This window comes from Liolophura sinensis, chromosome 8 (assembly GCF_032854445.1).
Source record: "Liolophura sinensis isolate JHLJ2023 chromosome 8, CUHK_Ljap_v2, whole genome shotgun sequence".
NCBI lineage: Eukaryota > Metazoa > Mollusca > Polyplacophora > Chitonida > Chitonidae > Liolophura > Liolophura sinensis.
The window spans coordinates 5745011-5768067 of NC_088302.1; the positions used below are offsets into that span (position 1 = coordinate 5745011).

Sequence of the window (23057 nt, forward strand, 5' to 3'; positions counted from 1 at the left end):
CAGAAATTTGCACACCAAATGATACAGTTAAGTGGACTAGCCGGATGATTTCACATTGAGACTCTGCTTCTGTCACTCACAACATGACGGGGAGCATCTGTTTGCAGTACCAATCCAGAAATTCGCACACCAAATGATACAGTTAAGTGGACTAGCCGGATGATTTCACATTGAGACTCTGCTTCTGTCACTCACAACATGACGGGGGGCATCTGTTTGCAGTACCAATCCAGAAATTCGCACACCAAATGATACAGTTAAGTGGACTAGCCCGAAGATTTCCCATTGAGACTTTGCTTCTGTCACTCACAACATGACAGGGGGCATCTGTTTGCAGTACCAATCCAAATATTCACACACCAAATGATACAGTTAAGTGGACTAGCCGGATGATTTCACATTGAGACTTTGCTTCTGTCACTCACAACACGACGGGGAGCATCTGTTGGCAGTACCAATCCAGAAATTCGCACACCAAATGATACAGTTAAGTGGACTAGCCCGAAGATTTCACATTGAGACTTTGCTTCTGTCACTCACAACACGACAGAGAGCATCTGTTTGCAGTACCAGTCCAGAAATTCACACGCCAAATGATACAGTTAAGTGGACTAGCCCGAAGGTTTCACATTGAGACTTTGCTTCTGTCACTCACAACACGACGGGGAGCATCTGTTTGCAGTACCAGTCCAGAAATTTGCACACCAAATGATACAGTTAAGTGGACTAGCCCGAAGATTTCACATTGAGACTCTGCTTCTGTCACTCACAACATGACGGGGAGCATCTGTTGGCAGTACCAATCCAGAAATTCACACACCAAATGATACAGTTAAGTGGATTAGCGTGTTGATTTCACATTGAGACTTTGCTTCTGTCACTCACAACACGACAGGGAGCATCTATTTGCAGTACCAGTCCAGAAATTCACACACCAAATGATACAGTTAAGTGGACTAGCCCAATGATTTCACATTGAGACTTTGCTTCTGTCACTCACAACACGACGGGGAGCATCTGTTTGCAGTACCATTCCTGAAATTCGCACACCAAATAATACAGTTAAGTGGACTAGCCCGAAGATTTCACATTGAGACTTTGCTTCTGTCACTCACAACACGACAGGGAGCATCTATTTGCAGTACCAGTCCAGAAATTCGCACACCAAATGATACAGTTAAGTGGACTAGCGTGTTGATTTCACATTGAGACTTTGCTTCTGTCACTCACAACACGACAGGGAGCATCTATTTGCAGTACCAGTCCAGAAATTCGCACACCAAATGATACAGTTAAGTGGACTAGCCAGATGATTTCACATTGAGACTTTGCTTCTGTCACTCACAACACGACGGGGAGCATCTATTTGCAGTACCAGTCCAGAAATTCGCACACCAAATGATACAGTTAAGTGGACTAGCCGGATGATTTCACATTGAGACTTTGCTTCTGTCACTCACAACACGACAGGGAGCATCTATTTGCAGTACCAATCCAGAAATTCGCACACCAAATGATACAGTTAAATGGACTAGCCGGATGATTTCACATTGAGACTCTGCTTCTGTCACTCGCAACATGACGGGGAGCATCTGTTGGCAGTACCAATCCAGAAATTCACACGCCAAATGATACAGTTAAGTGGACTAGCCCGAAGATTTCCCATTGAGACTTTGCTTCTGTCACTCACAACATGACAGGGAGCATCTGTTGGCAGTACCAATCCAGAAATTCACACACCAAATGATACAGTTAAGTGGACTAGCCAGATGATTTCACATTGAGACTCTGCTTGCTGTCACTCACAACATGACAGGGAGCATCTATTTGCAGTACCAGTCCTGAAATTCGCTCACCAAATGATACAGTTAAGTGCTCTAGCCCGAAGGTTTCACATTGAGACTCTGCTTCTGTCACTCAAAACACGACGGGGAGCATCTGTTTGCAGTACCATTCCTGAAATTCGCACACCAAATGATACAGTTAAGTGGACTAGCCCGAAGGTTTCACATTGAGACTCTGCTTCTGTCACTTACAACACGACGGGGAACATCTGTTTGCAGTACCAGTCCAGAAATTCGCACATCAAATGATACAGTTAAGTGGACTAGCCCAATGATTTCACATTGAGACTTTGCTTCTGTCACTCACAACACGACAGGGAGCATCTATTTGCAGTACCATTCCAGAAATTCACGCACCAAATGATACAGTTAAGTGGACTAGCTCAATGATTTCACATTGAGACTTTGCTGTAAGACTGTTTAATCTGAAAAGCTTTAACCTTACCTTTCCTGAGCAGATATATTTACAATTTAAAAAATAGAAATTGAATGTTGACATGCTTAAATTTATGCTCATGGAAAATGACAGAAAGGTATCCATGTTCGCATGTAGTTTGCAATGAGGTAAAAGCTTCCCAAAATTATGGTCTTTCTGGCTATATTTTGGGCAAATACAGTTGTTGATGAGAGGTAGGTATTTTTGCCATCTATAAAAACATGAAGATATGACTCGGTGGCAAGTAAGAACTATGAAACGCATCCTATTACATACATGTAGGACTAATAAATGAACTGCTTTGTAATACGGGTATTCCAAGCAATAATGTTCAGGTGATTTTCAATCTATTTGTACATACACTTGAATATTTTGCCTTCAAGTATTGATTTTAACATTTAAATTGTATGTAATATTTCTTCGATTAATAACTGTCACAATGTTTTGTGCCATTAGAGTTATCTCCCTTGGCCCAGATCGTGTTTGGATCTGTCTGTCCTACAAGTAGAGTATGTGTACATTATATGCTATGTCTTACTGTCTATTTCCTTGTTGTAGATGGAAAACCCTTCCAGAAGTTTTTGGAAGCTACTCTTGAACTTTCTCCTGCAGAGAGAGCCACCTATTTAGAAGGAGACAAGGTGGGTTAGATCATGTAGACAGCAGTAGTGGTTGTCATTTGACAAAATAGAGTGGTAGTGTGAAATTTCAGTAGTCAATTTTTATGCAGCTTTAATTCAACTGCATAACACTAAAAGAAAAGGTAAAAAAATGTCTTGGCCTTTACCTGTTTCATTGGCATTAATATGTCATCCATTTACATTGTCGGATTGGCTAGAAGGCAACACTCAAGACCATTGACTATTAATTCAATGGAGTGTGGTATTCAGAAGCCCAGACCTTATACATAAACCTAGCAGTTAGGACTTAGCAGGAATTGCAATGAATTTTCAGGGACTTCCACAGGTGTTACCAAATTTGCTTGTTTTCACTACAAAATGAATAGACATAAACTCCACCAGTATGTACTGTTGTTTGATTGATGAACCCCCCCCCGCCCACCAACAAAATGGTAACCTTTGGAACTTATAGGATAAGTGTCCAGATTTAGCTTGTGGTCCTGATTATAAAAATTATGATCTGTTTAAATACTGTATTGGCGAGAGGGCTTCTGAGAAAGGTAATAATGACTTTAAATCCACCAAAACAATAGATTTACTGGCCTCTCTGAGCTCCAGCTGGCCCTATCAGATCTGTGTCAGTTTTGACATGGATTCTAACTACACAGAAACAAATATACAGCTGAATCAATCTGAACCTGTAATGGCCGAGGCTGAAGTTCCAATTTATGACACTGGAATCCTCAGCCAGAGTTTTCAGACATCAAATTTGATCTTTGTCAAGGCATTTCCAACAGCACAGGTAATACAGACTGGTAAACTATAGCTTACAGTGTATATAGATTTGCTGTCTATCAGTCTTAAGTTCATTTAAGCTTGAGGTGTTATTTGACTGCCACCCCATAGTAGTCAAATCTTCAGGTCCAGCTAGCTGTATTCCTCTCGTAACTTTCAGATGAAAAATGGCAAAAGCAGATGTGGCTTTCTCTTGCAGGTACAAAATCCATCTATCTTGTCATGGAAATCCACTTCTTCCTGGGGATCAAAATATCTGAAAACCTGGAAAATAAAACAACTCCAAGGTTGTTCGACAACCAGTTCGTACAACTGTACGCAGATTAACAGACTGTTTCGGAAGAAATTTGATATGCTTGTTGTCACTCTCGTAGACTTTATAACACTGAACTCTGTGGCTAAGCTCTGACAGCTCGTATCGGTTGGACTGATATGACATAATTAGGTAGAGACTGCCGGGTGTTGGCGGGAAAAATGCATAAAACCAGCCTCATTATCTAGTCATTTTCAGTGTCCTATTACTGTGATTAATGTACCCTTTTTTAATAATATTTTAAACTCAATTTAACAATATATACAGGTGTAGCTAATTATGAATAAATGATTAACCTGGCCACTAATCCTGTAAGGGTGGTTTACGTATCATGTCTGTTTTTGGCTTTGTTTTTATCATATTGAAAGTTGATGTCTTATTTTGTATCTCTGTTTGATATGGCTCTCTTGCCTTCCCAGGGAATGGGATCTGCTCACGAAGATATTGCTCAGGAAGGCCAGACACAGGTAAAGGAGAATTAGTGTACATCACATTGTATCATGTAGACAGATTGAAGTCTTTTTAACTTTCTGTCAAAGGCAGGTAAGATTAAACAATGCATAACGCTAAAACTTGCCAAGTCTTGGTGATTTGTGGTTTCCTTCAGCTGATATCTGACAACTGTTTTATGAGTTCCTCATTATGAGGTTTGAAAACAGTTCATTGAATAAATAGATAACACTAAATTTGGTTGGATGCATTTTCATCATGATATATTATTGATGTTTGCTGAGTTCAGTCCAGCTTATGCTGGCTTCCTCTCCAGCCATACAGGTCTGCCTGCAACTGCAATGGCTGTGCCAGGTACCCTCCCACCACAAAGCTGGTTGCTGTCGTACAAATGAAATATTCTTGAGTATGGTGTAAAACACCAATCAAATCAATAAATAAATAATATTATTGACGTTGCAAGTGTTTAGTTCAATATCAAATGTGCATTACTGACTAGTGAATAAAACTATACATATTAATAACCCTTTTCATGGTAGGCACCCTCAAGAGATGAGAAAGTATCAACCCATTTTGTGGCATTGATTGATAAAGATGGAGAGCTGTATGAACTGGGTAAGCTGTGAGAATCTCATCTGTGTGTGTATATTCATCCCGTATGATCTTCGTCCTTTATGATCTAGGCACATGTAAGCTGTGAGAATCTCATCTGTGTGTATCCGTCCTGTGTGATCTAGGCACATGTAAGCTGAGAGAATCTCATCTGTGTGTATTCAGCCTGTATGATCTAGGCACATGTAAGCTGTGAGAATGTCATCTGTGTGTATCCATCCTGTATGATCTAGGCACATGTAAGCTGAGAGAATCTCATCTGTGTGTATTCAGCCTGTATGATCTAGGCACATGTAAGCTGTGAGAATCTCATCTGTGTGTATTCGTCCTGTGTGATCTAGGCACATGTAAGCTGTAAGAATCTCATCTGTGTGTATTTGTCCTTTATGATCTAGGCACATGTAAGCTGAGAGAATCTCATCTGTGTGTATTCATCCTGTTTGATCTAGGTACATTTAATCTGTGAAAATCTCATCTGTGTGTATTCATCCTGTATGATCTAGGCACATGTAAGCTGTGCAGATCTCATCTGTGTGTATTCATCCTGTATGATCTAGGCACATGTAAGCTGTGAGAATGTCATCTATGTGTATTCATCCTGTATGATCTAGGCACATGTAAGCTGAGAGAATCTCATCTGTGTGTATTCATCCTGTATGATCTAGGCACATGTAAGCTGAGAGAATCTCATCTGTGTGTATTCATCAGGCACATGTAAGCTGTGGGAATGTCATCTGTGTGTATTCATCCTGTATGATCTAGGCACATGTAAGCTGTGAGAATGTCATCTGTGTGTATTCATCCTGTATGATCTAGGAACATGTATGCTGTGAGAATGTCATCTGTGTGTATTCATCCTGTATGATCTAGGCACATGTAAGCTGTGAGAATCTCATCTGTGTGTATTCATCCTGTATGATCTAGGCACATGTAAGCTGAGAGAATCTCATCTGTGTGTATTCATCAGGCACATGTAAGCTGTGAGAATGTCATCTGTGTGTATTCATCCTGTATGATCTAGGCACATGTATGCTGTGAGAATGTCATCTGTGTGTATTCATCCTGTATGATCTAGGCACATGTATGCTGTGAGAATGTCATCTGTGTGTATTCATCCTGTATGATCTAGGCACATGTAAGCTGTGAGAATGTCATCTGTGTGTATTCATCCTGTATGATCTAGGCACATGTAATCTGTGAAAATCTCATCTGTGTGTATTCATCCTGTATGATCTAGGCACATGTATGCTGTGAGAATCTCATCTGTGTGTATTCATCCTGTATCATTTAGGCACATGTATGCTGTAAGAATCTCATCTGTATGTATCCATCCTGTGTGATCTAGGCACATGTAAGCTGAGAGAGTCTCATCAGAGTGTTTATTTGTTTTAATATGTATGAACTATTTAAGCTGAGAGAGTGTGTTTTCATTTGTAGATGGGCGAAAAGATGGGCCTGTGCTTCATGGGAAAACCACCCCAGATACATTACTTCAGGTAAGAATGACACACACCAATAGTTTCTACAAGAATGAGAATGTTTTTGAGTATAGTGTAATATTACACCAAAGATTAGCTCTGAGATGTTCTCTTTACCATCCCAGCAGTTGGATTCACGTATGTCAGGTCAGCTGTGTATGTGGTAATAGCAGTGATCAGGTATCAAGTGTTTTTAGCTTACTGGATGAAGTCCACACATGTATAGGTAATGGTACAAGATATCTGGTTTGATTAGGCTTTTCAGTTATGCACAGAATTTGCTTTGTTAGAGATGAGTGGGAGTAGTGTAAACAAAGGTTATATGTGGTGCAGGTGGGCTTTTCAAGGTTGACTAATGTAAACCGGATAGCAGTCGGAAGTTGTTTTTGGAAAGTTCGTCAAGTGCAGTATAGATTTGTGAGATAGAGTAATCTCCCTTGGTTTGTGGTTGATTGGGTTGGTGCAGTTAGCAGGACATCAGAAGAGTACACAATTCAGCTGGGAAATCAATGAAGTAGCCATGTCATGTCTGAGTTTTGTTTTGCTATTATGCCCTCAGAGAACCTGGTAAGGAGTTTTCTGATTGGCTCTGTGGCCATTGTATAATCGACAAATACAGAAAAGCCTTTAGTGTATGTAACACCTCTGGTTGTTTGTTTTGCTTCATCCATCAGGCAATATTAGAGCAGAATATATGAAGACGTGAGAAATTTCTCAGAGAAGCGGAGCCTTGATAATTTCATTACTGAAATGTGGAGTTCAAATCTCCGGCACTCCACTTTTTTTAAAATTTGATAATCTTTTTTTTTTACATATTTATTTATTTATATGGTTCAGGTTGTGTATTTTGTGGCATGTTACTTAATGCACACATAGTACTATGTCCACGTGCCATGGCAGCATAATGTATGGTTATGGTACTGGTTGCCATAGATGTTACTTTGTGCAACGGGGACCCTGGACTAAAACGCAGCTACATCTTGTATATATATTTGATAAACATCTTGACAGAAAAAGTTTGAGCTTTTTTGTTTTTCTTTTTTCTTTTTGATGGCTGAACGCCATATTCACCACAAGATAATATTGTCCTAACCCCACCCTGAATACTAACATAATCCTCCTCATTTTCAACACATCTTTGTGTACATGTGATAGAACTGTTTAAAAATGCTACATAAGAATTGCATATTAAGGGCCTCAGTGGCTGAGGGGATTAGCAGGCCAGCATGGTGCATTGACTGAGAAACCTCAGCATAAAACACCAATCAAATAAATCAAATAAATATAATATTAATGGTTTTAGCTAATACACTTGACAACTAGGCCAAGATGATTAAATCACGCACTGTGCTAATGTGTCAATATGAGTCAATTTGATTATTTTAATGTACACAACAAATGGCACATGGAACAATCTATGTGAAACCAAACTAAGCAACATGATGTCATGTCATTTGTCTTAAGGTTTTCTTGGTTTTCTTTATTTTTGGAAATGTTGGGTGTTGGAAGGGGGTATTTAGCTCATCTGGATTCCAGGATGTTTTTGTTTTTTTTCACCCATCAACACCTGTGTTGAATTCTTCACCTGTAATTATGATAGAGCGGGGTAAATAGAGCAGCTTTCAAGCCTCTGTCTACCTGTTCTTAAATGGTCACACACAGGCTACTGAGACATTTGTCTCAGATGTTAATATTCAAAACCATATCATATTTCCATGATAAACATCGTTGCATTGTAATAGATGTACAGCGTACACTGCCTGTTATCCACAGTACAGGTAGAGAACGGCCCTTGCCAAGAGAGTTACCTGTAACCGGTGTGACTAGGCTAAATTTAGGGACTTGATCAGTTTTCCTATGAACTCACAATGACACATTCAAATCTTGATGTTTAAAAGCAGACAAAAGTTTACTTGTTCAAAATTCTAATGCCAGGGTGTTTATGATGCTTTTGACTTGGGCCATTGTCATCCAGGTAGATGCTTAACAGGCCAGGTATTGTTATATCAGGTAACAGACCTGGTGTAGCCTGGCCTTATGTTCAGTACACCTGGACAGGTGGCGTTGTCCTAACATTTCTGATTAAAGACTAAAATACAGACCTGGTGTAGCCTGGCCTTAGGTTCAGTACAGCTGGCCAGGTGGCCTTGTCCTAATACTTCCGATTAGCTACAAAAATACAGAGACTTAACACTAATCTGCTTACCTGTGAAGTAGACCAACTGCCAGAATAAAGCAACATTTGTATTAGGGTTATATGTGTAATGTATTTTGGATTATGAAGCCTGTCAGTTGTCACAGAATGAGAAAGTTATTTGTGCTAATAAATACATGTCTATAGTATTAACCTTTTTGAAAGCTTGGTGAAGCTTGCTCCTTTTTTTATTTATTTGTTACGTGTTTGATGCCATACTTATGAATGACTAATGCAGGGGCAGTTTTATGGGTGGAGAGAAATGAAGTGCCAAGATTTCCCTTTGTGTCTTACAGTTATATGAACCATTCACATGTATGTAACTGGAAAACAAGGCCTAAGCCACACAAATGGCCACATAAGTATTCGGCTGCTTATAAATTGTCCCAAGGTCTCTCAAGCAAGGACAGAGGGGAAATCTACAAATTCTCTGTTCAGGACAAGTTTTGAACCCCCACATACTATGTCCAGGACTAGAAAGACAAGACAAACCAAGCAGGAGAAGGAGGTAACTTTGAAACATTTTGGCGGACATAAATTGACATTTTCTAAACACGAAATATTCACAACTGACAGAAATTTACTGTTAATATCATACAGATATACTTTTTGTGTTTTTTTTTAACTTGATGAATCCAGTGTCAGGCAGCCAAGAAGCCCAGGGGAAACCCACAACCATCCACAGGCTGCTGGCAGACCTTCCCACATAGTAAGCCTGAATACATGTGAGAATTTTTGTGATTATTATTCTGCCAGCCTGTAAGTACGAGTCATCAGTGGAAGTGTAAACCTTGAAGTGTAAACCTTGAAGTGTAAACCTTGAGGTGTAAACCTTGAAGTGAAATAAGGAGCGCTGATGACGGGGTGGTGTGTGGGCTGACAATTGACTATGAAGATAAACCTTATTGCTTGTTAAGTACACAAGGTGGATGTAATTAAGAGAAAATCATACTTAACTCTGCACTATTTGTGACACCCTGTAATTCAGTAGCACATCAGAATTTTCCTCACACAATAATAACATAACACCTCATACATTTCTCCAGATGCATGAAAAGGTGAAGAGAGATGCAATTTATCTGTTGTATACAATGATTTTACTATCTGGGAGTGTTATTTGCCAATTATGTACATGTACATATTGTGAAAGCTGCTTTCAAAGACAGTCTTATACCATTTTAATCTGTTTGAACATGATGGCTTTTTTTTTATGGGTGGGCTATTTTATAATCCAGTTTGAAATCAGCTTTGCAGTTTACGCATTTTATAGTCTTCCTTAAGAATGTAAAATGATTTAAAGTGTGGTTTAATGTTAAAGTTACATTATCTTAAAAAAGCTTATATTACATTTGAAGAGAATGGCGGTTAAACTGTAATGTCACTAACATGACAGGTGGGGCATGTTCAGTTTTATATTTGAATTTCTTCAATTAATTTCTGATTGGATTTCTGTACTTTTTGCTGGACAGTTTTTTACACCTACATGTACATGTAACCAGCTACTGCTACTTCTTTCATATATCGACCGCATTGTGTTTTCACTTTGCTCTTGCTACGATATGGCTGAAATATTGCCGATGTGGCGTTAAACCATAACCATTTATTCATTCATTCTTTCATTTATCCTCCATTCTTCATAGGTCCGTTTTCCAGCTCGTCTGCTTGACCCTAGAACTCTAGCATGATTTGAACTCCTACTGATTTTTACTTGGATGTCAAATATACACCAAAACCATCATAGTTATTTTTTTCCAGGGTCCGCCCACCAACACCTTAGAACCACCTCCACTCGCAGCACTCTTCCTTCAGCCCCACACCCCCCAACCACCCTTCACATTGGGTTGATATTAGAATTTGTTGCATACTATAAATCATGCATTTGTCACATGGCTTATCATTGTGCGCTTTTCTCAGAGTCCTTATATGATTTTGAAAACACATCATTTTAGTAGATACAGTTTATCACCTCATCAATCGGGGCGCACAAAATGTAGGTGTACAGTGTATGTCACATTTGTTGAACATGACATAAAAATGAAAAGATTTGTATTCTTTTTGATGTTCAATGTTAAGAAACCTAGTTCTGAGTGAAATGAAGAACACTATTTTATCCTTCATTTGGTTCTTATGTTTATTAAAATACATTACAGACATTAAGGGAATACGGACAAGATGCTACTTTATTGTCATGTGATGTTTATTGATATGTTTAGAACCACTTTTCCTTATCAAATATTAGTAATAAACAGATGAAACAGTCAGTAAAATTACTATCAGATATTCAAGTTGTAGGTTGCAGTATTACCTTTACATGCATATGTAACAGTGGGAATTGAGTGTGCGAGTTCAGTATTCATGATCTGTACATGGTTAAACATATTCTTGTTAACTGTGTAGTATTTACTCAGTTTTACACATTTAACTCAATATTTTTGAATAGGCTGTATAGCACTAATCGAATGAAACAGCTTTAATAATTCCATAGTATACTCGCATATTACAACTGTTTGACAGCTAGTGTACATGTAGCTGACGTATATTTAAAGATTAGTGAATCCTGGACCATGGGATATAGATCCTTTTCATTATTCCAAGATGGTTTTTAAGTTTTACTAAAGTTTTCATATTTTAACATCTGTGTTTTTAGGTGGTAATATTAAAACATTTATTTTTTATTTGGATGTTGCTGTTGTCACATTAAGAACCAAATTGAATCATAGTTTCATAATTGTTAGTCTGGCAATGGTATGGCTGAAATATTTCTGAAAAGGCATTGTAAATCTGTCACCATTCCTTAATTCATTCATACATGTAACATGTGGTTTGTATATTTGTTTTGATATTGCTCTGTTTAGGGTAACTGAGCCACTATACATCTACACGTCTTTATTTTTTCTGAATTCTTGAGAGTGTGCATGAAAATATACATACAATATTGAAAGTATTGCAAGATAAAGCCGGAAAGTGTCCGGATTTTGCGAAAATGGTGAAAATTTAATCATATTTTTCTATACATGTGAAAGGTGTAAGAATTACACATTGTTTTTGCAAAAAGTGTACGGAGTACATATTGTTTTTGTGAAAGGTGTTAGGTTTACATATTGTCCTGTCAAAAGTGTAAGGATTACATGTTGTTCTTGCAAGGTGTAAGGATTACATATTGTTCTTTCAAAGTGTAAGGATTACATAAATTGTTCATTCTGAAAGTGCAAAGATTACATATTATTCTCGCTAAAGGTTTAAAAATAACATTGTTTTTTCAAAAGTGTGAGGATAACCATTTGTTCATTTGGAAGACTTAAGGATAACTGTATTTTCTCTTGAGGAAGGATTACATATTGTTCTTAATAATGAAAGGCGGAAGGATAATAATGTTAAATACTTATTCAGTATGTGTATGAGTAAACGCATTCATTGGTGTGACGAGAGGTGAAAGGAAAATAATAATATACCCTGTAAAGCTGGGATATCCACTATAGTTGTACTTTAATATAAAATGTGTATAAACATACTGTTGGTAATCATAATTGCATTATTTGGGTTAAAGACTTATGGATAACATCATGTGAAAATGTTGATCATGACCATATTGTTACCATGAAGGAAGGATATACTGCTCTTTATGTAGAGTATAAAGGATAAGCGTATTGTTTTCTTATTGTGACCATCTCTCGATCAATGGAAACCAAATATTACCCTACGAGGTGTGATAAAATAATACGTATAATATGATACATACTTCTCACTTTAACTTTTCAGATAAATATCATAAATAAAACCAGCGAAAGCAATCAAACTGCTCTAACTTCATGTTTACAAGCACTTTATTACTGGCATATGAAGTTAATTACATCAATAATGTTGGTATATATATCTTGACACGCAGTATTTGTATGATGTTTATAAACGAGTGGGAGAAAAATCCTTTACCAGCATTAAAGTTGCGGGTAAAGTGTGGTTTAACAAGAGGAGAGGTTGGGACAATGGTCATTATGTCACCCCAAATCTTGCTTTTACTCTAAGATTTTTAACAGATACAATGGCAGTGAATTTTATGGGTGGAGAAAAGTGGAGTGTACTGTGGATAATAGTGGATAATAAAAAGGTTCCCTGCCCAAGGACAAGATTGAATCCACCCCTGGAATGCCAGTAGTAATTACTTACCTTAAACCAGCTTTGTCTCACCTTCTAAGCCTATAGCCTTTAAATGCAAACTTTTGGTCAGAAAGTTTGTGCAGGTAAATGTATGAAATACACTATATAATTGAGAACTGCCTTGTGTTGTTTTAACAAGGCAGTTAAAACAACACAGCTTTTACAGGAACAACATCTGCCAGTAACCTGCGGAAGGTGGTCGGTCTCCCCCAGGCTCTGCCCAGTTCACTCCCACCATAATCGTCATTGCTGGTGATCCTTCATGGTAACAATATTGTCATGATCAACTGCTATGGGTCCAAAAAATTAGAAGAATTAAATATATCAGTTTTTCATGTCAACAGTGTATTTGAAGAACTGCTTCACTTACAGAGTTTGAAACGGGGCTTCTGTGGCTAAGTGGTTAGCGTGCCAGCGCAGTTCATACCACCAATGCTGTGTGAGTTCAAGCCCAGTGTATGCTGGCTTTCTCTCTGGCTTGGGAGGGTGTGGGAGGGTCTTCCAGCAAATTTCGGATGATTGTGGGTTTCCCCCGGGCTCCACTCGGTTTCCTCACACCATAATGCTGGAATTCTTATAAGTGAAATATTCTTTTGAGTATAGCATGAAACACAAATCATCACTAGCCCTCAAAAATTTTGGAACTTCAGTTAACATACCATAATAATGTAGTGATATCCTAGTGGTGCCACCACATGTACCATAAAAAGGTGTTTTCCTTCTAACCTTGCTTGTTGGTAAATACAGTTTTACATGAACTCATTCACGAGACACCCCTGATAGCACCTTGTGAATTAAATACTTTACTGTTAACACTCCAGGTTGAAACTGTAGATTAACTATGAATGTTCACAGAAATTGGCAGTGACATTTTGTTTTGTCCTTTGTGGTGGGATCTTCTTGTGTACCCTAATTCTTCCAATATTTCGGACACCTGATCCACCCATTTTAGCTAATATACATGTAATTTTAACAGATAAAAAGTTTCTTTTGTCTCCCATGGCTAGACCATCTTGTGACAAACATAAGGCTTTTTACTTTTTCAAAACACTAGAAGATGAATGTAATATTTTGCTTTCAGCAGGACTAATATCTGTCCCAATTATTAGATAAAATAGAGTATCACAGATAAAATTTTCTCATAAACCAGAGACAAGCCACATGGTCAAGTTAATATGAAGTTTCCTTAAACGGTAATCAACACCAGGCCTGCTAAACTGATAGATGTTGTGTTTAATTACCTCATCTCATCATTTTATGAGGACCAAAATATAGATATGCATTACCATTTTACAGTGATAACTGCAAATCAACATATATAGCAAAAGTTACATGAAACAAGTTTCAGTTGAAAGCCGGGTGCTGAAGCTTTCTAAAATGTATTATACTTTATTTTTTCAATAAGATTTCACTGAAGAAAATGTAAGACAAACTGACAATACTAAGCAAATGGATGTTGTGAATCGAGGCAGCCATCTTGAGAATTTTATCCAATCAAAGTGTTGATATCAGATTGCGCGACCTAAGCTGTGATGTAGCCTTTTTCCTGTTCAGTCCATGAAGTGAATGATGACGACATACAACTACTACATAAGACATTTTGAGGCAGTTTACATCAATTAAGTTACATGTAGCCCAAGGACCATTTCTCACAGACTCTTGCACAGTGGTACATGTATACTAACCACAACAGATCTGAAACATGTTTATTAATGAGCCGTGTAATATTGAACGAATACACAAATTAATATCAGTGCACTTGTTTTTGTTCATTTTAGTAATTAGTAAACAGCTTCCAAGTAACAAATCTCATAGTCATTGGAAAATGGGGATGCTGAAGGTATACAGTTTACAGCCTAGCCTATTACACAGAAAATAAGGAGTGTGAAGAAACGTAACGTCGCACTGCTCTTGGTAATGGAGACGTGCTGAAGAGACTAAGCCTATTCGTCTACCAGAAATTCAACACATATCAAACACCTTATAACGTCTTTTTTCAGTGTCCTTTTGTAACAATGGCCTCTCATCCTCCCATGATTTTAAAAACCAACCTGCCAGGCCCTGTGCTTCATACTGATCATAACGATATGTTGTCAGTACCCCTCGACTCTTTTTTAATTTGGCAGGTCGGCCCCAGAAATAAACCACCACATAGTGAAATTCAACTTTTCGACCTAAATTCATACTTGGCAATTGGTGCTGGCCACCCACAAACAAGGAGGCAGTAGCTATGACATTGTGTTCTGCACAGTTCTTACCTAGACAGGTACCTTTCTATGATGTACTGTATATCCTAGTTTAAAGTAAGGTACGAATATTCTTGAGTAAGGCGTAAAACACCAGTCAAAAAAAAAAAAAAAAGTAAGTTACGAATGTGCGTGTTTTGTTCCAGCACAGTTGAATGGAGAACAGAATCTTTTTCCTTTAGCTCGATAAAGAATAGGATGCATTATACGTATTTCATTATAGTTTTACGAGACTTTTATCACCATAATTTTGTCTACCATAATTTTTACTAGCCAAAGTGGACTAGTGGTTTCAAAATCATACTAGCTTGACGGCTATTTTCACTCGCCTCAGGCCAGGGGACATATACTAATTTTGAGCCCTGGCCATGATGCTGGCCGCCATCGTATCAGTGAAACATTCTTGAGTGTGGCATAAAACACCAGTCAAATCAATAAATAAAATAAATACAGTGATGACATTTCATGTTGCACGATCTATATTCCCCATAATTTATGTAAGCACATATAAGTAAGCAAAATATATAGGTCAACGTTAGACAACGTGGACCAGTATACATGTATTTTGCCTACTTACTGACTATATATTTTGCTCACTGTATTTATTTTATTTATTTATTCTGTTATTCTATTTATTTTATTTACCTGTTCTAGTGAATTACAGCGTAATTCACTCAGCAAATCACTTGACTCGTCGCACAGCAAGTCATGTACGTGCACCAAATCACACAGCATGCCTCATACATGATCACACAGCATGTCACATACATTATCACACAGCATGCCACATTCGTTATCACATAGCATGTCATATACCTTATCACATAGCATTGGAGACCTTTAGTTAGAAGTTACTAGTTCACCTTGTAACTACATGTACATGTAACTTTTAGTTTCAAACTACATGTAGAATTAGTTTACCTATTCTAGTTTGAAGTTACAAATTATAACTTGTAAGTTGAACTTCTGACTTTTAAGTAAAGATCTCCATTATCATACACCGTGCGATGTAGCTTATCAGGTAACATTATCACACAGCATGTCACGAAGCTTATCACACAGCATGTTATCTGTTAATGTATTTACAACATGTCTAGTCTGAGGTGAGTAGAACCCTCTATGGGCAAGGTACTAATGGGACATTTGACGAGTGTGCTTGTTGGCTGCTTGTGTACATTGTACATACACTAACATTTTATCTTCTTAACAAACACTGTATATTTAGCCCATCATTGCAGGATGTGGTTTGAGGTCTGAATTGCTGCCAGTGACTGCAGGAACTTCCAAATTGGCCACAAAGCTATTGATGGAATTTGACTTGTAGCTAAAATTAAATTGGCAAGGAGAGGGTTAAGATTGGGGGGAGCGCGGCACAGAGGATTAGACAATTGGAAGAGAATCCATACATGGGGACCCTAAGCTCAACACCCTCATTTGACCATTCTCTCTGGAGCCTATGAAGGCTATTGGGTACAAGGTCGTTAATCATGCCTTCTACCAATCGGCAGCCAGAGATGGCCATTACTGTGAGTCTGTAAATGCAGAGGGCAGTGCGTCTACCCTGTCCCATGACTCACTCGGCTGTGAGGAATCTAACTCAATAACAGATTATTTTAAAAATCCTCGCGCCATCACTCATCATTAAGTGACACTGACCTTTTGTTGTACTCAATGATGCTTAGTTTTATACAGCTTGTTAATGAAGGTCCATCTTTCATTTTTTTGGCAGGGGAACTGTACCCGTTGAACCCTATACAATGTAAACCAGGTATTGCTGTATACAGGAAACTCTCCGTATATGTTGATTCTACAGATGCCATATCCTTACATACAGAGATAACGGAATTTTTTTCATTGTATCCAGGATATATTTATAGGCCTGTACATTTATTTTTGTTGCATGTGTTAGTGCATGTATTCTCTATCATTTGATTATCTTTATTATTTTTTATCTTTTATTTGGTTTAATTAATGATGATTTTGATGGAACAGTTGAACATGCAGTATTTTCATCTGAATTTTCATCCACATCTACCCTAATTCGTCAGCCTTTTCGCATATGAAAGAGCAACTTACAGTGCAGTTTATTTACACCTTTGATTTGATTTTGGAGACAAAACGACATTTTTAGGGTTAGCCAATTTCAGGGCTTCACAAAAAGTATAGTTTTATCAGTCTACACAGAATAATGCCTTCATGATATGCTTGAATAAACACCTTGCAAACATGTGAAAAGGTTGAAGAATTACCCTACGTGTCATGTACTTCATGTAAGAAGATTCAATGAATGAATGTGTTACTTATCCTCTTTGTGAGCTGCTAATGAAGTTATTGTTGCTGGTTCTATATTTAAATTATGACATTTTCACAAACATTTTCATGAGTCTGAAGAAGAAGAAAACATTCAAGCTAGTATTAGTTATGAAAACATGTGATACTAAATCATAGGCTATGTGATGACCGGAGTCTTCAGAATTTGATGATGATGGCTTGTCTAGATTTGATGGAAATTGCAGAACAGATGGCCAAATTAGGCGACATTTATGATTGGCAGGTTAATTGACTTTCTCCAATTACAAGCATCTTGATATTACACAATTACATCAACATCCATCATGGATTGCTCATGCTGGTTTTATAAGGTTGTTTTATGACCTACATATATGTATGTATTGTTTACAGCATTACTGTTGTATAGTAGGTGTTATGTGGCCATTCATACTGACAGTTTTCCCTCACATCTATTTCCATTCCTCTTGTGATTAGTGTCAGCATACTCCCTGGCAACAGTGGTATATGAGCGGCAGACATTGATGTTGTAAAGCAATGATGATGGCTGTTGAGAATTGACTGTTTGACATGCTAGCTTGAGAGTGTGACATTATAGCTGACATGTTTATAGTTTTACATATACATATACCCATAAGGTACTTTTGTGTACCTGAGCTTTGTTGTTCAACTGAAGCATACCTCACACCACTGACATGCTTCCATGTTAAAATCTCAGCTAAACATAATTGGGATTTTGTGTTCTGTGTTGTAAGCATCAGGTATGTTGTATGTCAGTGTTTATTAGAAATGTGTGTGACCCTCGCCGTGTACACTTTGTAGCTAGCTCATGAAGTTGCCACGATATGGCTGTGGCGGAAAATATTGCCGATGTGGCATTAAACAATAATCATTCATTCATTAAAGGTTACAAGTGTGTCTCCTCACAACCTAGCAGCCTCTGTCAAATCCAACTCTCACTGCTATGGCGATAGTTTATGTGAAAGGGCTGTGTCCCATACATGTATCTCTGCCAGGAAGGGCCAGGTGTGTCATGATGAGGACAGACCTTGTTCTTTCAGATGGTTAAAGCACTGGCTTGCTGCAACTATACGACCCTTGACCAGTGAGATCATGTGTTTGGGTCCAGCTCTTGCTGTTTTGGCTGTAGCTTCAAGTCCGGAGGTTTGTTAGGTACCAGACGATGGTGGGGTAGAGGCTAGTTGTTTTAGGCGATATCACGGAGTTGTTTGTCAAATGGATAATAGTTGGCCATGCATAATAAGTGAAATGTAGATCAAAATGTTTACTTTGACGAAAATAAACCTGCCTGCATGGATACTGGCACACTTTGAAAACTGATAATCAACCACTGGAACTGAAAGCTGTTGATTATTAAAGGAAACAGGTTTATCACTCGTCAGACCACAAGAGGATTTTGCCTTGTCTTAAATAACACTCACAAATGTTGTTACATGTTTGCTTCAGTATAGTTTTTATCTGAATTATATAAAAAAAATTTATTTATTTATTTATTTATTTGATAGGGTTTTTTTTTTTTTTGCCATACTCTAGAATATTTCACTTATACAATGGTGGGAACAAACTGGGCAAAGCCCAGGGGAAACACACGGCCATCTGCACTTAAGGCCGGAGAGGAAGCCAGCATTAGCTGGACTTGAACCCACAGTGACCGTATTGGTGAGAGGCTTGTGGGTGGTTGTGCCCCGCTGGTGTGCTAACCCCCTCGGCCACGGAGGCCTCCATATAAAGATGTCATCCACTTGTGTGTCAGGTGTTGTCAAGGTGTGTTGGTATAGTTCCACAAGTGAAATGTCCACACATTTTTTTCATTCTGGAAGACATTCTGTACATATAGCAGACATTCGGTACATATAGCAGACATGTAATAAGCATATCTTTCTCACATGTCAGTATAATGATTTTCATTTATTTGATTGTTGTTGTGCATCCTAAGCTCACTCCAGATTCCTTTTTATTTATTGCGACAGTATATTGTTTCTTTATCAAACTGTTTTCAGGTATAAATACATACTTGTTTGCCTGCATGTTTAATTTGTGGCTTTCATGTTTAATATAGAATAATTTTTTGCCTGTACTGAGTGATCTGAATTCTTTTAGGTGTGAAAACATAAACAGGTTATTGTGACATGTTGTGCGCACTAGGGTATTTTATTACTTCCAAATTATCAACATTATATCATTTGGTTTGATGCTGTCTGCTTGTTAATGTATTTAATACTGTTGTGGTTCATGCGATTAGAGCACCTGTAACCCAAGTACAGAGGCGGTTTCTGTTAGGATACTGATTATGATCCATTAATATCTGTCTTCTGGATTGTCTAACTTAGCATTTTTTGTGTTATATATTTGTGGTAAAAGTCAATGTTCTCATACCGAGACTACACCCCCGAAAAAAAAGGTAGTTGACAATTTAGGAAATCTTGTTGTACAGTGACTCTTTAAGTTATCCAGCAGTTTGGTGTACATTTAGGCTTATGTCAGTACTCCTCTTACACACATGCACCATGTTATGATGCAAGACCACAGAGGAAATCAACAGTTCAGCAGTTTGCCTTATTTTAGTCCTGAGATACATAAGTAGCCTAGGGTTTGTGTGGCATGAGGATCTCATTTCTGGTAGACTGTTGAAGAGTACAAAGTATCCCTACAGTAACAAGGCCTGACCCGATTCCCTTGAGTGGGTTGTGTACTGCGATCAGCTGAGTCTATAGGAATCTCCCCAGCATTCTGACTGGACTGTATTGACTGATTAATAGTGGTAATGTGGTAAGTCAAGCAAACAGTGCACTGAGTGACCTCGGCAGTCATCATTATCCTGCCTGCCTATTATGTAATATTAGTGCAGCTGAACCCAGCTGAGGCCAGTAAGCAGGACAGTGGGAGAAGGTGTAAAGCAATTAGTGTGGGAGGTCTTAATCATGTTATACAGGCCTTATAGGTCTCTCATCCAGCCTGTAAAACCAGGATATGGTTGCCCTTGTGGGACACTATGGCTGACTGGCCAGTTTGAACTCAATACTTCACCCTGATTCTGTAATATGCTGGATGATAGAGAGGTCACAATTACACTGGAGTCAACCAAGGACACTAACTCCAGGAATCCCCCTCAGAACAGTCATTCATCGTCAGTTAGGCTTTATTTCTCCCCTTGTCAGATTAATCCTGTACAATCTATTAAATCTGGTTGACAGCAGTGAATTATCCTCAACAGAGGTTATCCTATCTTATTCCCATGCTGGGTTTGTTGGGTTCTTTTATCCCGTTTTCATGATAGGAATATTTTGAGGGCAGAAATTATGGGTCAGTGAGTGTAGATCGAGTCTAAGACTCTCCTTAAGACTGTTGCTTCCACCTGTCCGCTGCCTGTCAGTGGAGACCCTAGCTTCTGTGTGGCCTCCAAACATGGAGAATTAACTGCACTGCTGCTCAGCATACACAGTACCCTATTATTATGTTCAAGGACATTTGTGTGCCTGCATGCTATCCAGCCATCCATATGATATACATGTATATTTATGTACATCATGGGGAGAAAATTTCTTGTACAATATTCATCATAATTTGTTTTGTACAAAGAAGGTTTGATTTTTAACAGTCAGAGAAATCATCTCCAAATATTTGCCAATTAAAACTTCTGATAAACACCAGCATTTGTATGCACATGTAATAACGAGTTGTTTAATTCATGGAGAGAGAGAGAGAAATGGTTGATACTCACTCTATCTTTATTGCAGGTTTATGTCAGACTGTTTTTTTCTGGTCTGCAGGTGGGCTTGTTTTGTCTGGTATATCAGCTTAGTTGATTGGTATATTGGTCTGGCATGTCAGGTTGTTTGAGTGGTATGTTGGCTTCTTTTTCTGGCATATCAGGTTGGTTGTCTGGTATACCTGGTGGTTGGCGTTATATGTTGACTTGTTTTTCTTGCATATCAGATTGGTTGGCTGGTAATTGACTTACTGGTCAAGTACCTGTATATTAGTTTGGTAGGTTTGTATGCTGACTTTTTGGTCTGGTATATTACTTTTGTAGGTGGTACATATATGTTGGTGATTTGGTTGAGTATGTTACTTTTGATGTGTAGGTATGTTGGCTTTTAGTTTCTGTGTCTGGTATAATACAGTTGTCTGGCTGTGGTCTTAGGTTCTGTCTGGTATATAAAGCTGTCTGACTGGTGTGCTGGGTTTCTGTGTTTGGTATATAAAGTTGTCTGGCTGCTGTGTTAGGTTCTGTGTCTGGTATATACAGTTGTCTGGCTGCTGTGTTAGGTTCTGTATCTGGTATATACAGTTGTCTGGCTGCTGTGTTAGGTTCTGTATCTGGTATATAAAGTTATCTGGCTGCTGTGTTAGGCTCAGCATCTGGTATAAAGTCGTCTGGCTGCTCTGTTAGGTTCTGTATCTGGTAAATAAAGTTGTCTGGCTGCTGTGTTAGGTTCTGTATCTGGTATATAAGGTTGTCTGGCTGCTGTATTAGGCTCTGTATCTGGTATATAAAGTCGCCTGGCTGCTGTGTTAGGTTCTATATCTGGTATATAAAGTCGTCTGGCTGCTGTGTTAGGTTCTGTATTTGATACATAAAGTTGTTTGACTGTTGTGTTAATTTGTAGTATATAAAGTTGTTTAGTTGCTGTGTTAGGTTCTGTGTCTGGTATATAAAGTTATCTGGCTACTGTGTTAGGTTCTGTATCTGGTATATAAAATTGTCAGGCTGCTGTGTTAGGCTCTGTATCTGGTATATAAAGTCGTCTGGTTGCTGTGTTAGCTTCTGTGTCTGGTATATAAAGTTGTCTGGCTGCTGTGTTAGTTTCTGTGTCTGGTATATAAAGTTATCTGTCTGGTGTAGTAAGTTCTCTACCTTACACTCTGTCTTGAGGAAGACAAGGTCATTTAGGTTAAATTTTAGAATAGGCTTGCAAGCATGATATCTCCAAAATGGTTTATGCCAAATTCACCAACCCTACACCATACTTTATCGACCTTGACCTTATTCTTTAAGCTGATTGGGGTCCTTGAAGATAAATTTTATGAAAGGCTGTCTGTAGAACCGTTTAGCCCAAGTTCACCAAACTTACACCACTCATACATCTTGTCATGAGGATTTTCAGCGACCTTGACCATTTTCTTCAAGGTCATAATGGTCCTTTAAGTTAAATTTTTTATAAGAGGCTGCAATGGCAGTCTGAAATAAACAAAAAAGTTGTTATCCTTAAAAGCTATTCTCCTGCTTCATGTTTCACAACTTTCTAAATCCCACGCAAAGAAGATCTACACATTATTGCAAACCACAGTTAAGTTGGTTCTTTTCTTTACATTGTACATGTGCTCAAAGCTGAGGGATTTTAAGTGCATTGCACAGTGTTATTTGGTACTTTTTTGGTACATACCAGGTAGTTCGTCTGGTATTCTCTCTGACTCAGGTCTAAAATTAGGTGTACAATTTTGCCAGTCGCCTTGTTAATGAGTTAAAAAACTACATTTATAGTACATTTCCTGTCATAGTCAGGCAGTAATTATTGTGACTTGTATGTCAGATTTTGTAGAATCCTCCTGTTCAGGTCATTTCAGGTCAGCAGCTATACATCAGAACTAACAAGCTGGGTT

The 23057-nt window shown here is 38.2% G+C and overlaps 1 protein-coding gene across 2 annotated transcripts in view; it reads left to right on the forward strand.

Annotated features, from left to right (window-relative positions):
* LOC135472263 (ubiquitin carboxyl-terminal hydrolase-like) overlaps nt 1-23057 on the forward strand; it is a 30146-nt gene that overhangs the window by 5730 nt on the left and 1359 nt on the right. For both annotated transcript variants that reach the window (XM_064751678.1, XM_064751677.1), the window contains 4 exons: nt 2839-2921; nt 4428-4475; nt 4998-5073; nt 6508-6566. In XM_064751678.1, coding sequence (XP_064607748.1) covers nt 2839-2921; nt 4428-4475; nt 4998-5073; nt 6508-6566 — 266 coding nt within the window. The remainder of the gene's footprint in view (nt 1-2838; nt 2922-4427; nt 4476-4997; nt 5074-6507; nt 6567-23057) is intronic.